General features: G+C 47.9%; 1 protein-coding gene and 1 long non-coding RNA gene across 2 annotated transcripts; one reads left to right on the plus strand and one right to left on the minus strand.

Moving 5' to 3' along the window:
• Positions 1 to 12,203: 12,203 nt before the first annotated feature.
• Positions 12,204 to 14,593, plus strand: LOC140222734 (uncharacterized). The gene is made up of 2 exons (XR_011898193.1): positions 12,204 to 13,143; positions 14,137 to 14,593. It is a non-coding gene; the product is annotated as an uncharacterized lncRNA (long non-coding RNA).
• Positions 14,594 to 14,598: 5 nt separating this feature from the next.
• LOC117854923 (probable WRKY transcription factor 65) lies at positions 14,599 to 16,544 on the minus strand. Its single transcript, XM_034737183.2, has 2 exons — positions 15,586 to 16,544; positions 14,599 to 15,477 (listed from the first exon to the last, which is right to left on the minus strand). The coding sequence occupies exons 1-2, from the start codon at positions 15,897 to 15,899 to the stop codon at positions 14,874 to 14,876; spliced, it is 918 nt and encodes a 305-aa protein (XP_034593074.1). The 5' UTR covers positions 15,900 to 16,544; the 3' UTR covers positions 14,599 to 14,873.
• Between the last annotated feature and the right edge of the window lie 463 nt (positions 16,545 to 17,007).

Below are 17,007 nucleotides of genomic sequence, written 5' to 3' on the forward strand. Positions count from 1 at the left end.
CTTGCCTAATCTTATACCACAGTGCTTCGCATACGGGACAAGCATCCAGATCCGCGTATTCAGCACTGCGATAGAGGATACAATCATTAGGGCATGCATGTATCTTCTGAACCCAATCCTAGATGAAAATTCATTATTCTCGGGAAGAATCTTCTTGACAATTTGCAACATCCCCTGAAATGCCTTATCGGACACACCATTTTTGGCCTTCCATTGCATAAATTCTAGTATGGTACCCAGCTTTTTATGACCTCCCTACCAATCTGGGTATAGCAATTTCTTGTGATCATCTATCATGCGCTGCATCTTTGATGCTTCCTTCTAAATTTCGCAATCTCTGTGTGCATCCCTAAGCACCTGACCGAGGTCATCAGTATGGCCATCTTCTGCAAACTCATCTTCATCAGCCTCACCCATTGTAATATTTGCAAAAGCTTGGCCTATAGCGCAATCCGGAATGTTGTCATCATCCTCCTCCTCTTCACCGTCTTCCATTACAACCCCTCTTTCACCGTGATAGGTCCAATCCAAATAGTTAGACATGAAACCGTATCTAAACAAGTGGCTGTGAATAGTCCCCTAGGAGGCCTTTGAATAGCACTTCTGGTTACTGCATTGGGCACATGGACAATATATGAACCCGTTCTCTAGCTTGTTCGCTTTGGCCACTTCAAGAAAATTATTCATGCTACTAATAAACACCTTGCTCCGCCTGTCTGCGTTATACACCATTGCCAGTCCATTTGCATCGTATTACGCAAGCCATCAATAAAATGGATTACAATAAAACTATCCATCACATTGCTAAAGATTTAGATAGAAATACACAAATTAAAATTTCAAAAGCAAATAAAATGATACACTACAACAAACTCATATATTGCTGAAAATTTACATAGGAATACACAAATTATTTAGCTCATATTTAATTAACAAATAACTAAATTATTAAAAAATTCAATATTTCCCACATAATTTACTTATTCTAAAAATGGCTAATTCCATACCTCTATCTAAAATGTACTAAAGTATGAAATGACACCTACAATTTATATGGCTAATTTATAAATATTAAAAACACATTTACTTTAATTATTCCCTAATACATAAAATTGAAATAATCTCAATTCTACCATTTACTGTCCATTCTCCTTCACATTCAAACTATCCATCACATTGTAGCTAAAAAATATGTATAAATACAAATCCTCTACATGCTTAACAACAAACAAACTTATTTTTCTCCCTCTATAAAGTATAAAACAAAACTTAACAACAATAAATGAACAGAGCTTGAAGTAGCTAACCTTCACAACACTTTGGATGAGTGAAATCCCCACGGAAATGAGGAAAAAAATTCAGCAGCACCTCCCCTAGGCTTGCTTCGGCGTGATGGAGAGGATGGGCTTCTCTGTCTTTGTGGAGTGGAGTGGCTTGGGCTGAAGGAGTGGAGGAGGAAGAAAGACCTCTTGTAGATAAGATTTTATCCCGGTTGGTGACAAAAGATTAGATCTTTTATCCCAGTTGTTGTTTACTCCCGGTTCCGGTAACGCCAACCGGGACAAAAGCTCCAACCTTTTGCCCCGGTTGGAATTACTAACCGGGAGTAAACCGGTTATCCTGATTGGTAAATCCAACCGGGACAAAAGGTTGGATCTTTTGTCCTGGTTGGTGGCTCCAACCGGGGGTAAAGGGTGGCGCCGTCGGTGCCCGAAAACTAGCCGTTTTAATCGAGACTAAAGGGTGGCCTGTAGTCCCGGTTGTAAAAAAGAACCGAGAGTAAAGGTGCGCCCCATTCCAGCCTACCGTGGCGCACCCCCTTTTCTCCCGAGCCAAAATTAAACCGAGACTAAAGGGGGTGGGATATAAAGTCAGTTCTCTAGTAGTGTTATTAGTAGGCACTATATATCAAGGTTGCTCACTAGCCACCGTGCATATACCTATCAATCTTCTTGGTTTTTTTAGCTACATAAATCCACGGTCATACTGACCGTCTGAACACTACTACTACACACATACTGAAATGATGGACAGGCAGATACCTACCGGGTACCACAGAAATTAGCAGGCGACAGCAATGCAGCTAGAATGCATGCATGGGGTACGTACGTACAAAGCTGCTCAATTTCACTAGAAAAGCTAGCATCGTCTCGAGGTCAGGCCGAAAGGCGAGAAAGCTCGATCCGCGATTCGCTAACAGGGAAGGAGGATCCGGCGGAATGTGCCCTTGCGGCAACGCCCTCTCGCTCGCCAGCAGCAATTCCGCGGCCTGCCGGTGCCATCGGGCATGCACTATGGGAAGAAAATTCTTTGCGGCGGTGCCACACCGTGCGCATGCATTGGCCATCGGCTATGCCTATGCCAGCCTGGTCCAGGCATGGCTCTCTATTCGACCGCCTGCTTCACTCGAAGCCTGCAGCTTATAGTTTTCCTAATGGGCCAAGCCCATTGGGCAGCCTGAGGTTCGACACTAAAAAGCCCGGCACGAGCACAGGTCTGGCATGAGGGGAATGGTGCTAGGGCCAGCCCAGCACGATGAAAGTGCCAGGCCTAAGCCGCATCCTCGGCACGTTAGGCCAGCACGGGCACGGCACGATTATTGGGATGGCCCGATGCTAGCCCGACACCCCCGCACCCTTGGCCTCCTGACCGTTGATCGCCGGTGTCCCTCACCTCCCGACCATTGGATCAATCCGTTGGGGAGGGGCGTATATAACCCCACCGGCCGCCAACCCCCCCCTCCCGGCCGCAAACCCTAGCGACATTTCCCTCCCTTGGCCGCCGCTCTCAAGTCTCACCTCTCTCACACGCCTCTAGCTCTCCGCTCTCTCACGTGCCTCGCCACCACTGGCTCTCCGCCTCCACTCTCTCGCCTCTGACCCTCTCGTCTCCTCCCTCTCCGGTGACCGGAGGCCGGCGTCGCTCACCTACCGGCACCCCTAGCCCCCCCCCCCCCCGCCTCCCGACCGTTGTCAGTTGGTGTTCTTCTCCTGATTCGTTGGTGTGTCGTCTTCTTCCCCCAACCCCTACCTTCTCTCACTCCTCCCTCTCCGGTGACCGGAGGCCGGCGTCGCTCACCTACCGGCACCCCTAGCCCCCCCCCCCCCCGCCTCCCGACCGTTGTCAGTTGGTGTTCTTCTCCTGATTCGTTGGTGTGTCGTCTTCTTCCCCCAACCCCCACCTTCTCTCACTCCTCCCTGGCTCTGATGTTCGGATCCGTTGTTAGTTCACCTTGTCGTGCGCTCTGGTGCTCCGGATTCGTTGGTAAGCCATTGCGTTGTTGTCTTCTTCCCCCACCTCTCGGCTCTCGCCCACTCCTCTATCTTGTTGCCTCCTCTCGCTCCTCCCTGGCTTTGGTGCTCCGGATCCGTTGTTCGTTGACCTTGTCGTTGTTGGAGGTATGCCCTAGAGGCAATCATAGAGATGATGATATTCCATTTGTATCCATGATTTGTATATTGTGTTCATTGAATATCCATTAAAGGCTACTTGAATTGATTTGCAATTATGTGAATTGTATGTGAAACTCTTTACTTGTATGGTTATTCTAAAGTTGTCCCTAGTCGGAGTTCATGTGAGGACACACATGAATATTAGACTAGCACATGTATTAGTTGATGACTATGTTTCACAAGTCATGGACATGGAGATGTTGAACTAATAATGTGGACACATGTGGAGACATGTGTTAGGACTGACCCAACACGAGAAGTAGTTCTCTCTTTAAACAACATATACGCTTTGTCCTTAGACCTGAGATTGTCGCATGTATTCTAGATGTGGATCGACCTACTTAGGGGCTATCAAACGCTACGCCGTAACAGGGTAGTTATAAAGGTAGCTTTCGGGTTTGTCAAGAAGCATGCTATGAGACATGGTCAATCAAGATGGGATTTGCCCCTCTCTGATTGAGAGTGATATCTCTGGGCCCCTCGAGTGATCGGATCCGAAAATGCATGGCCATGCTACGTACGGTTAAGAGTTAACCTACAAAGGGATTCCGAATCACAGGATCGAGAAAGAGCGGTCAGCTTGAAGCTAGACCAAATATCGTGAGGCAAAGGGAATAGCATGCATATTATGTTGTGGTGGTTCGTCTGATATGATCTTCGTATGCGTATAGGAGTTGGCACGTCTTGCTAGAGGCCGCTACCGACTATTGGGCCGAGTAGGAGTACTCGGGCCATGTCTATACGTATCCGAACCCATAGGGTCACACACTTAAGGGGCTGGAAGCCCAATTCGGATCTGATCCGAGTTGGATTAGGTTTAGGAGTGCTAATGGGCCTCGGATCCAGAGGCCCATCAAGAACCTCTATAAATAGAGGGGTCGGGGCGCCCTAGGGTTTACACCTTTTGGCTGAACACACTTGCCGCGCCTCCCACGCCCTCGCCTGTTGCAACTCGCGGATCTAGCAATCCGGCTTGCGACGCTTCCTCCCCGCACGTGTGGATACCTTGGAGGTGTTGCGCCTGCAGCACTCCGACGAGCCACGACGAGCCGACGACGAGCCGCGGCACCGGAGGCGATCTTGCTGTGCACGTGGACGAGCTGCTGAGGAGCCGCTGGACGTGATCGACTACGTACGACTACGTTGTTCGACTACGTACGACTACGTGATCGTCTTCACTGCACCGACGCATATCTACATCTTCCGCACCAGTAGTGCGTCGAGTGGTAATCCCGTGATCCTTATACGGCAGTTCTTCCTGGTTATACGCGGTAGAAATTTTGATTTGCGCTAGCGTAGCCTACCTCGTATCCCAACAGTGGTATCAAGAGCCTTAGCTGCTTAGTTTTGGATTCGGGATGTGTGCATATGGAGATATGCGAGTTTTCTGTTTGATCTATGTCCTGGTTTCGTGCCCTTGCTGCAATGGTAGTGTAACGACATACTCCTACCGGTCGGTTTCCGCCATCGGAGTTAAGTGATACACGTAAATCCAGTTGCAGTGAGGGAAGATCAATATGATTGGTCGAATCGAGATCCAGGGTCATACGCCAGGCGCATTAGATGTGCAATGGTAGATGGGATCTACTGCCGGGGTCGGGATTTTGCCGTATGCGCATGCTTCGGTAAATCAGCCGTAACTTTTCGGTCTGATCTCGGATCGGGGCGATTTCTATACGAAAATTGATCTACAGAAAAAGTTACACGTGAATTTCAACCGCTTTGCCGTTTTCGGCGAAATTAGATTTGCCAAATTTGGCTTGGAAGATGGAGTTTCGGGCCTCCGAAGTTTGGAACGTTAGGACGCCTAACTCTCTTTTGCAGGATGTATCTTGTGATCAGTATGGCCCCCTTGTGTATGTGATGCATGTGTGTAACTAATTCGTGACCTGCGTGTCGCGCGTACGGCAACACGGCAGGAGCCATATGTGTTGTCACTTTATTGTATTTAATGGTCTGCGTACCAATCTGTGATGATCCAAGCAACTATGTAATCTTCATTACTAGATTCTTTACTAGCTATTAGGCGTAATAGCATGCTCTAGTTCTTGGAGGACTCATCACCAGGAGGATGGCGCACATGGAACATGGAGATGGAGATCACCATGGTGAACAGGTTCTATGGAGATGGAGATCACCATATGAAAACGGGCCATACTGTGTCACAAGCTGTGTGAATGCTATTCTGTTTATATTTTACTTTCTGCATGCTGTGATGTTAGAAGTAGAACGATCCCTCGCAAATTTTAAGTTAGTATGCCCTCCCAACTAAAACTTGCACCGTCCCATGTCTTGTACAATTAGTGGTGGGTCTATGAAATTAGGGTGCCACTAGTTTTTCTTGACTAGATGGGTTTGTGTCGGACACTTACACGCATAAGGGTTGGTTTGCTTAACGAGGTCATCTTAACGGTTAAGGACCTTGGGGCATAAAGGTTGGGCGCCGAGACATAGAGATGTCACCCAACAACAGGAGTCATATGTGATATGATTAGCAAAAGTTGCTTACCGATCTACCTCGTTTGCTAGCGGTGATGCTAAAGCTCACTAGTAGACTTGTTAGTTGTGGATCCTGAATCACTAAGTTTCAATAGAGGGATATTGATTTTAGTGGGAGTAGATTCTGTTAAAATAGTTTAATGTAATTTGCTCTATCATGGATACGTTTGTCTTAGTGTATTTTGCATTACTTTTGTTGTAGATTAAATGGCACCTAGCAACACCACCACATCGTTTGCTTTGCGTTCGGTCCTTGAGAAGGACAAGTTGAATGGAACAAACTACTCGGATTGGATCCGCAACCTGAGAATTGTTCTCAGGGCTGAGAAAAAGGAAGATGTTCTAGACAACCCACTACCAGAAGAACCTGCTGAGGATGCACCCGCTGCTGCTAAGAATGCTTACAAGAAAGCATGTGATGCTAACCTTGAAGTAAGCTGCCTTATGCTTGCTTGCATGGAACCCGAGCTGCAAATGCAGTTCGAAACAAACCATGAGGCGCACGATATGATCGTGGCGCTTAGAGACATGTTCCAAACACAGGCCAGGACTGAAAGGTTCAATGTGTCTAAGGCCTTTGTTGAGAGCAAGCTAGCAGAAGGCGCAGCAGTAGGACCACACGTGATCAAGATGGTTGGTTACACTCAACGGTTGGAGAAGCTAGGTTTCCCACTGGGCCAAGAGTTGGCCACTGATTTCATTCTTTCCTCTCTTCCGCCTAGCTATGGGAACTTCATCTCGAACTACCATATGCATGGGACGGAGAAGGGATTGAATGAGCTGTGTGGTATGCTCAAGACAGCAGAGGCTGACATCAAGAAAAGCGCTAGTACCAGCCATGTGATGGCGATACAGAACAAGCCCAGCTTTAAAAAGAAGGGCAATTCTTGGAAGAAGAAGGGCAAGGCTGGAACGTCCAAGCCAAACCCACCGCCCAAGGTTAAAGCTGGACCTGGACCTGCTCCAGATAAAGAGTGCTTTTACTGTCATGAACTTGGTCACTGGAAGAGAAACTGCAAGCAGTACCTAGCTTCGTTGAAGAACGGCGGAAGTAAGAGTACTTCTACCTCAGGTACGCTTGTTGTTAATGTTATAGACAACATATTTCTCGCTGATACAGTTATTAATTCTTGGGTATTTGATACCGGATCGGTTGCTCATATTTGCAATTCGATGCAGGGAATGATAAGAAGTAGAAGCGTGGAAAGAGGAGAAGTTGATTTCCGCGTGGGCAATAATGCAAGAGTTGCTGCTTTGACCGTCGGGACGATGCAACTCCACCTCCCGTCAGGATTTATTATGGAGTTGAATAATTGTTATTTTGTTCCTAGTTTAAGTCGAAACATTTTGTCTCCTTCATGCTTGATGAAGGATGGTTATTCATTTGCGAGTGAAAACAATGGTTGTGTGATCTCTAAGAATAATATGTTTATGGCTTTTGCACCCATTGTGAATGGATTGTTTGTTTTAAATCTTGATGGTTCACCTGTCTGTAATGTAAGTGCTAAAAGGCCTCGGCCTAATGATTTGAGTCCTACCTACTTGTGGCATTGTCGTTTGGGTCATATAAGTGAAAAGCGCATGAAGAAGCTCCATTCTGATGGACTTCTAACTTCGTTTGATTTTGAATCATATGAGACATGTGAGGCTTGCTTGCTAGGCAAGATGACCAAGACGCCTTTCACAGGATTTCCTGAGAGAGCAGTAGACTTGTTGGAACTCGTACATAGTGATGTATGCGGACCAATGAGCACGACGGCTAGAGGAGGATTCCAATACTTCATAACTTTTACTGATGATTTTAGTAGATATGGCTATGTCTACTTGATGAGGCACAAGTCTGAAACCTTTGAAAAGTTCAAGGAATTTCAGAATGAAGTTGAAAATCAGCGTGGCAAGAAAATTAAGGCCTTACGATCTGATCGTGGAGGCGAGTATTTGAGCCACGAGTTTAGCAATCATCTAAAGAGTTGCGGAATTGTTCCACAACTTACGCCGCCTGGAACACCTCAGAGAAACGGTGTGTCCGAGCGACGTAATCGAACTTTGTTAGACATGGTTCGATCAATGATGAGCCAGTCGGACCTACCATTGTCATTTTGGGGATACGCTCTAGAAACAGCAGCTTTCACACTAAATAGGGTACCATCTAAATCCGTAGTTAAGACACCATATGAGATATGGACTGGAAAGGTTCCCAGTTTGTCTTTTCTAAAGATTTGGGGATGTGAAGTGTTTGTCAAGCGACTTCAGTCGGACAAGATCACACCCAAGTCGGATAAGTGCATTTTCGTGGGATATCCAAAGGAAACTTTGGGATATTATTTCTACAACCGATCAGAAGGCAAAGTGTTTGTCGCTCGGAACGGGGTTTTCCTAGAGAAAGAGTTTCTCAAAGGAGAAAAAAGTGGAAAGACAGTGCATCTTGAAGAAGTTCAAGATGAGCCAATCGGGCAAGAATCAATGAGTGATGCTAACGTAGCAGAACAAGTTGAGATACCCATGGCAAAAGAAGCACCGCCACAACCACGAAGGTCGGCAAGGCTCCGCGAAATGCGAGAAATATTATTGTTGGACAATGATGAGCCTGCGACATATGCAGAAGCAATGATGGACCCAGACTCCGAAAAATGGCAGAGTGCCATGCAATCCGAAATAGAGTCCATGGGAGACAATCAAGTTTGGAACTTGGTTGACCCGCCTGATGGTGTTAAAGCCATAGAGTGCAAGTGGATCTATAAGAAGAAAAAGGACATGGATGGAAATGTTCACATCTATAAAGCACGACTTGTCGCAAAAGGTTTTCGACAAGTTCAAGGAGTTGACTACGACGAGACCTTCTCGCCCGTAGTGATGCTTAAGTCCATTCGGATTATTCTAGCTATAGCTGCATATTTCGATTATGAGATATGGCAGATGGATGTCAAGACAGCTTTCCTGAATGGAGAGGATGCTGAGGACGTGTATATGATACAGCCCGAGGGTTTTGTCGATCCGAAAAATGCTGGAAAGGTATGCAAGCTTCAGAGATCCATTTATGGATTGAAGCAAGCATCTAGGAGTTGGAACATTCGTTTTGATGAAGTGGTCAAAGGGTTTGACTTCACCAAGAACGAAGAAGAGTCTTGTGTTTACAAGAAGGTTAGTGGGAGCTCTGTAGTATTTCTAATCTTATATGTGGATGACATATTACTGATTGGAAATAACATTCCTATGCTTGAGTCCGTAAAGACTTCACTGAAAAATAGTTTTTCGATGAAGGACTTAGGGGAAGCGGCATATATTCTGGGCATTAAGATCTATAGAGATAGATCGAGAAGGCTTATAGGTTTGAGCCAAGATACTTATATTGACAAAGTGTTGAAGCGGTTCAGCATGGAAGAGGCAAAGAAAGGGTTCTTGCCTATGTCACATGGCATACATCTCAGCAAGACTCAGTGTCCTTCGACTGCTGATGAGCGGGATCGCATGAGTAGAGTACCATATGCCTCGGCTATTGGATCTATCATGTATGCAATGATAAGTACTCGCCCAGATGTTTCATATGCGCTAAGTATGACAAGCAGACACCAATCTGATCCAGGTGAGAGTCACTGGACAGCGGTGAAAAACATTCTTAAGTACTTGAGAAGGACTAAAGATATGTTCCTCGTCTATGGAGGTCAGGAGGAGCTCGTTGTAACAGGTTACACCGATGCTAGTTTCCAAACCGACAGAGATGATTCAAAGTCACAATCAGGATTTGTGTTCACACTGAATGGTGGTGCTGTTAGTTGGAAGAGTTCCAAGCAGGAGACGGTGGCCGATTCTACGACGGAAGCCGAGTACATCGCGGCTTCGGAAGCCGCGAAGGAAGGTGTTTGGATAAGGAATTTCCTCATTGAGCTTGGTGTGTTCCACCACCTCTGAGTGCTGGAAGGACTTTGAAAAGATCTTCAAGGACATCAATGGGAAGAAGGTAAGAGTCTCTGCCAAGTGTAATCATTGTGGCATTATATATGCTGCTAGATCTTCCATTGGCACTGGCCATCTCAACAGGCATGTTGAGAAATGCCCAAACAGGAGGGCTAAGGTTCGTAGTTCCTAGTCTTTGATCATTCAACCCTAACGGTTCTGTCTGTCAATGGGATTACTCTGCTGAGGTAGCTCATACTCAACTATGTCGTTTGATTGCTAGACTAGATCTTCCTCTATGTTTTGATGCATCTGCTGCTTTTGAAGAGTATATTAAACTTGCTCATAATCCTAGATTTTCTGTTGTCTCTACGCAATCAACCACTATAGATATGTGCAAGTACTTTACTGATTGCCGTGCTAAGCATATTGAATCATTTGTTGATGTTTCATCTATGTCTATCACTTCTAATATCTGATCTGGTAATGCTAAGGAAGATTACCTTAGTGTGGTTGCTCATTATGTTAATGCTGATTGGCAATTAAAGAAGAGGTTAATTGGTTTAAGACTCATTGATGAATCTCACTCTGGCTAGAACATTTCTGACCGTGTGATTAATGTGCTAAAGGAGTATGGTTTGATTTCAAAGGTGTTTTCTGCTACTTTGGATAGTGCATCTGCTAATTCTACTACTATGGAGAAACTTAGTCCTAAATTAGCTGCTTATGTTGGATCATTGTTCTTACATCAGCGTTGTGCTTGTCATATCATCAATCTCATGGTTAAATCTACCTTGAATCTTGTTGAGCCATATCTAGATGCGTTTAGATCTGCAATATCTTTCATCAATGCTTCTAACCAGCGCATTGCTGCATTTTAGAGATTTTATCTTGCTGTGAATGTTCGTCCTAGAAAGTTTGGTTTGGACATGGATGTCAGGCGGAACTCCACTTACCTCATGCTCAAGCATTTGCTCCCTTACAGACAGATATTTAATGTTTTCATTCAGACTTTTCATTCAGATTAACTATTCCACGGGTGAAAAGGATCCTTTACTGTTGACAGAAAATCATTGGACTCTTGCACAGAGTATGCTATTCTTTTTTGAACTCTTTTATAATTGTACTATTGCACTATCTGGTGTTTATTATCCTACCTCTCCACTTATGTTGCATCAGCTCATTTTGATTGCTAAGCATCTTAAACATTATGAAAATGATAAATTGCTTAGGCATGTGGTCCTTCCTATGAAAGATTACTATCTTAAGTACTGGAGAGACATTCCTATGCTTTATTCTGTTGCATTCATATTGAACCCTAGAGCTAAATTGAAAGGTTTTGAAAATATGCTCAGGTTGTTATATAATCTTACTGGTACTGATTATTTTGCTTACGTCATTAATTTTAGAGTTGAACTGTCTACTGCATTTAAATTGTATGATGACAAGTTTGGTGTAGTAAAATCGCAAAGGCTTCCACCTCCATCCACTTCTGGTAAGAAAACTAGTGCTTGGGATGATATTTATCCACAGGTTCAAATTCTGGTGTATCTGCTTTTGGAATTCATGATGTCACTGGTATTTCTTTCTCACCCCCCTTCCTCTTTGCCTCTTGCTTTGTCTAGAAGATCATCTGCAAGTGCTTTGCTTCGAGCAGCAAGCACTACTGCAACTAGTATGGGTATTGGCAATGAACTCTCTATCTACTTGGACAGTGACACTGTCACCCATTTTGATGATAACTTCAACATCTTATCTTGGTGGCATGAGCATAAAAGAACTTATCCAGTTCTGTCCATCTTAGCTAGAGATGTTCTTTCTGTTCCTGTCTCCACAGTATCATCAGAATCTATTTTCAGCACTACTGGCAGGATCATCGAGGGGAGGTGGTGTCGATTGAAACCGGAGACGGTCGAGATGCTCTCTTGCATCAAGGATTGGGAGGCTGCAGAAGCAAGACTTCAGAACTTAGTAGAGGATGAAGAACTTGAGGAAAGTTTTGTTAATTTGTACCTAGATGTCTCTGATGATTCAGAAGTGTAACACTTGCCTGTAATAACTTGAAGTCTTGAACTATTACAATTTGATTGAGCTGGACTGTACTCTTTCCTATCTATGGTTTTTTCTCACAATGTGTGAGTTCTATCTAGATAGATTTTTAATGAGGCCGCCATTGCACCAGCTCAAACTTATAAGTTATAATCTCTTGTCTCTCTGTGATGTTGATCTGTGATGTTGATATTGTTTATCTCTTGTATGTGTTGTGACGTTGAAGTTTAAGATGATTTTACTCTGTTGGAGTTCAAATTTGTTGTTCTTTTGAAGATGAATGATTTATGTTGTTAAGTTTGAGTGGTCATTGGCCTTTAGTGCTTGGCCCGGCAATAGCACGCTGGCGTGCCACCGTGCCGGCCCGGCATAAAAAAGAATCGTCGTGCCGGGCCTAGGATGACTGTTCGGCACGACACGGCATGGAACAGGCGTCGTGCCATTTTGTGACGGGCCATTTCGTGTCGGGGCCAGGCTAGGATCGGGCGGCCCATTTGGAAATCTATACCGCAGCTGGCAAGACTGCCGGCTGTTGTGCTCTCATCAGCTGACGGTCGGTCGGTTGCAGAGAAGGAAGGGTACCACGAAACATCTGAACTGAGGCAACTAGGTCTGGGTGGCAGTGTCGAGGAGAAAGAGGAGCTCGGTTCCCTCGCTTTCGGAGGCGATAGAGGCCGGGCCGGCGTACAGCAGGGGACGGACCATTCCGGCAGCACATTCGGCAGGGAACAATCCGGCGTGAGATCTCCAGATGGATCACCATCCAGGCACGGAAGCTCCTCCGGAATAGTCTTCCTCCCCGAGCATATGCCGCCACGATCCATTCCCCGGAGCCGGTTTCGACGTGTATATATACGCTGCCGCCTGCCGGGTCCAGCCGGCAAGCCGGAGATGAGCTAGCCGACGAGCTAGCGCTATACATAAAGAGCACCGCCGGTGGCGCCCGAGTGGTAGCTAGTAGCGGGGTGAGGTTGCCGCGCGCGCCGGCAGTGAATTACGGGGCAGTTCTTCTTTGGCACAAAGCTAGCTAAGCACGCGGTTCAGATAACTTGCGCATGCGTACGTGCCAAAGGAGAATTGCCCTGCGATTCGCCTGCGCAGGATCCGTTTTGATGTTGTGTTCCTTGACTGCTACTGGCTACAAGCCTGAGACAGAGAGAGATCTCATCTGAGTGGAAGTTGAAGAACATGCATGTGGAGAATCGCCCCGAGATTCAGCTTCAATTCAGATGCGTTCCCCAACTCCTGAGTACGTTACTGCCGCGTGTTGTCTGTGCTGAATGCTGCTGATGACCTGCGTGCATGTGGAATTTCTTCCAATCCTAGGACACTAATCTCCCGCGTTTGCCTACATACTAAGATACATACCTGCTGGTTAACAAGTGTTTGCTCTGCTCTGCTTGTCTAGTTCACTTCTCCTGTCGCGATTTTGAGCATTTTGTTAATCTGACTTCAGCATACATACATACATACAATATGTGTGTATCTATATATATATATATATATATATAAAAAAAATAGCCGTGTAGGTGCTCGTTGCAGCCTGTATGAAAAAATATGATCTGTATTATTCTGTACAGCACAAATATTGCAGTCTGCATGTGATAAGTAATAAGTAGTGAGATACTACTAAAAGGTTTTATATGCATCTGATCCACATACTAGAAAAAAAACTAATTAAATGTTCCTCGGGAAAAAATACAGTAGAAAACAAGGACAACAGCCTGATTATTGCCTGTGAAGCGTTTACTCGCGGGAATTGTTAACTCCCTCGTGCCCGCTGGGCACTCCTCCCCGACGAAGCAACTTGCGCGACGCGCATCATGTCGCCGTCGCGGCCGCTCCCGGTCAAAGCCATCCTCGTGTCGAGTGGCGCGCTAGGCGACGGGCGGGGCGGGCGCACAAGTCGCCGACGTGCGTGCACATTGGCGGAGGAGGAGATCGAGTCAACCGTTAAGTAATCGCCGCGTTGCTGTCAGAAGCACAGTGGTGTGAGCAAGCTAGGGCCTTGTTTAGTTGCCCAAAATTTAGAGGTGCAAAATCACTGTGCTAGCACTGTAGTACACTGTAGCGTTTCGTTTGTATTTGTGAATTATTGTCCAAATATTGACTAATTAGGCTCAAAAGATTCGTCTCGCAAAGTACAACAAAACGGTGCAATTAGTTTTTAATTTCGTCTACATTTAGTACTCCATGCATGTACCACAAGTTTGATTTGATGGAGAATCTTCTTTTTACATAGTGTCAAAGTTGGGAGTTTTGGAGCAACTAAACATGGCCTAGGCTAGGCTCGCCGATGGCAATGGAAACACGGCAAACGCGAGAAGAAGTTGGTGTCGAGAGGGAGTCAGCGGCAGCTCACACACGGCAACGAAAGACAGCGCATGCAATTCTCTTTCCGAAATGAAGCTGTGCCTGTAGCTCTGTCGGGATGCAAGCTGGTAATATGCTTGGAGAGTTTCAAGAGAACTTGCGTGTGACGCGAAATTGGCGAGACAAATGGTTTTTTTTTTTTGGCCCCCGCTGTCACGAAGAATTCAATGTTATCCGTTTGGGCATCACGACAGTGACTTAGCTAGGCAATGTTTGTTTGTTTGATTGAGACAAGGTTTTATTTTTATTTTTCTCTGTTTTTGTATGTGTGTGCTGATTGCTGAATGTACCCAATCTCGCATAGAAAAGAGGATGCTTCAACCGAACCAGGGAAAAAAAAGATCTGTGTGTCCTTCTCAATGCCCTCACCACCACCAAATCAACTCTGTGCAATTGCAAATGGCTCGAATTTTTCTATGTGCTGCTATTGTGTATGTGTACGAGAACCAATCAAAGAAGGATGCAAGAGAAACTAAGTGACAAAAGGGAAGAGAGAAAGAAGCCAAAGAGTAGATGGATCAAGAGGAGGAGCTCTACACGAAGTTTATCTGTTTTTTTATTGGAGTTGGAGTCCGGCCGGCCCCGCGTGTCAGGCCGGGCCGCGCATCACGACATGGCTGTGCTCTCCGCCGGCTGCTCGACCTTCTCCCCGCCCGCCATGGGCAGCCCGTCGCCAGCGTGCCGCCGGAACACCATGGCGCACTCGGGCAACTCGCCGAGCCCCGCGAACATCGCGTCCTCCTCGCCTCCTCCTTCTCCGTCGAACAACCCGCCGACGTCGCCGAACTCGTCGGGGAGCGGCGCGCCGACCGTGGCGCCGAAGAACATCGTCCCGTACAGCATCTCTTCCGCCACGTCGACGTCGGAGGGCGACGTCGACGAGGTCACGGACACGCCGTCGTAGAGCCACCGGAAGTCGTCGTGCACCTCGACGGCCGCCGCGCCGCCCTCGGTCGTCACAAGCGCGCCGGCGCAGGCCGTTGCTGCGACGTCGTGGCTGCCGGATGACGGAGACTCCGACGGCTCCGGCGGGGCCGGCTGCGGCTTGGGCTTCGGGGCCTGCTGGCGGTTCTGCTGGGCCCTCGGCACCGCGTCGGAGTGGTTGTGCTCGAAGGAGTAGGTGACGATCACTGTGTCCGGCTTGGCCCGGTCTCGCTCCACCTGCTTCCTCGCCGGGCACCCCTTGTTGCTGCTGCACCTGTAGTAAGCCCTGCGCCCCCAGAATCCAGATCAAAACATGCTGCACGCACAAGAGAACTCGAAGAACGCACAAGAAGAAAGCAAGCAAATGGTTGATTTGCTCTTGTGTGTCACGTACCTCGGGAAAGGCGAGCCCTTGATGGGCTTTTGGCCGTACTTCCGCCACGCCCACGAGTCCGTCGGCGTGTTGCCCTCGCCAACGCCCTTGGGCCGCGGGCCGCTAACGTCGGCCAGCGGCAGGGTCACCACCCGCTTGTTCGCCGACCGCCGCCTCCTGCTAGCAGCTGGCGCGGCCGTCGACGGCGCTGCTGCTGGCGACACCGGCGACCCCGGGGAATCCTCAGCCGGAACACCACGCGGCCCAGCCTTGCCCTCGCCGCCGGACACCGTCGGCGACGACGCCGCCGCCCCGTCGCTCCACTCGCCGTCCATGGCGCGACGCGATCGATCCGGAAGAACTGAACGGAGACGAGACGGCGGGCGGCGGGTCAGCTAGCTGGAGCAGTTCTTGTCCTGATCCAGAATCCGATGTCACCACCAGCTGCCTCGAGGCAGGCGCATCCGCGCGGGCTATAAAAGAAACGGCGGTGCGGTGTAGAAGTGAGCTAAACTACTACCACGAGGCGACGTCGCGGTGACGCTGCCGCGCTCGCTCGCGGTTCGTGCGGTGTGATTGGCGGGGAGGACGCGGGGTTGTGGGCGCGCACGCAGCGGCAGGCTTAGGCCGTATTTGGTTCCTTTAAAAGTCCCGGACTAAACTCTGTTTGGATGCAGCGAGATGAAAAAAATAATATTATCTCTAATCATTCATTGTGTGACCATCTGTTCTGAAGATGAAAATACCCCTGTATGATAGCGAAGTTTGTTCAATCAGCGAAATCAGATTATTCAACCAAAGGAATGTACTCGTTGAGAGCTATATACTCGGTACTACTGCACACTATACTCGGTACTACCGCACACCACACATCATCCCTTGCTTCATCTCTAGCTCTTGATTTCCATTGATTCACTAAATCGCCGATGGATCAGAAACCAAAACAAGCAGCAACCCGCCCATCTCTAGCTCCTGCATCTCCATCTCAAACAGCAGCGCCGGGTCCGGCACGGTGAAGCGGCTCGGCCAAGTGGGCACCTCGACGGGCGCCGACACCGCAACCCGTCGCCCGGGCCTGTCCCCGAACATGCGGGTAAGCCCGCCCTGCACGTCGTGGCGCGGCGCCCTCCCTCTGCCACCCGTCGTCGTCGTCCGACTCTCCGCCTCCACCTGCCGGGAGGCCACGAGCTAGGGGCTCCCGGAATTGGTGGCGGCCGAGTACCAGACGTCGGCCTCGGCGAGGTCCGGCAGGTCGTTGTCGCCGTCCGGCGCCGGCACCACGGCCCCCGCCAACCCGCCGCGGGGGAACCCGAGGAACCGCTCGGCGGCGGCGAATGGCTGCTTGCGCGAGCGAGGAAGACCCGGGAGGGTTTGGGACGGGTGGGATGGGCAATAAATAAGGGGCAGGGGTGTCTTCCAGGCTTTTAGTCCACTTTAGTCATC

Source organism: Setaria viridis, chromosome 5, assembly GCF_005286985.2.
Source record: "Setaria viridis chromosome 5, Setaria_viridis_v4.0, whole genome shotgun sequence".
NCBI classification, from domain to species: domain Eukaryota; kingdom Viridiplantae; phylum Streptophyta; class Magnoliopsida; order Poales; family Poaceae; genus Setaria; species Setaria viridis.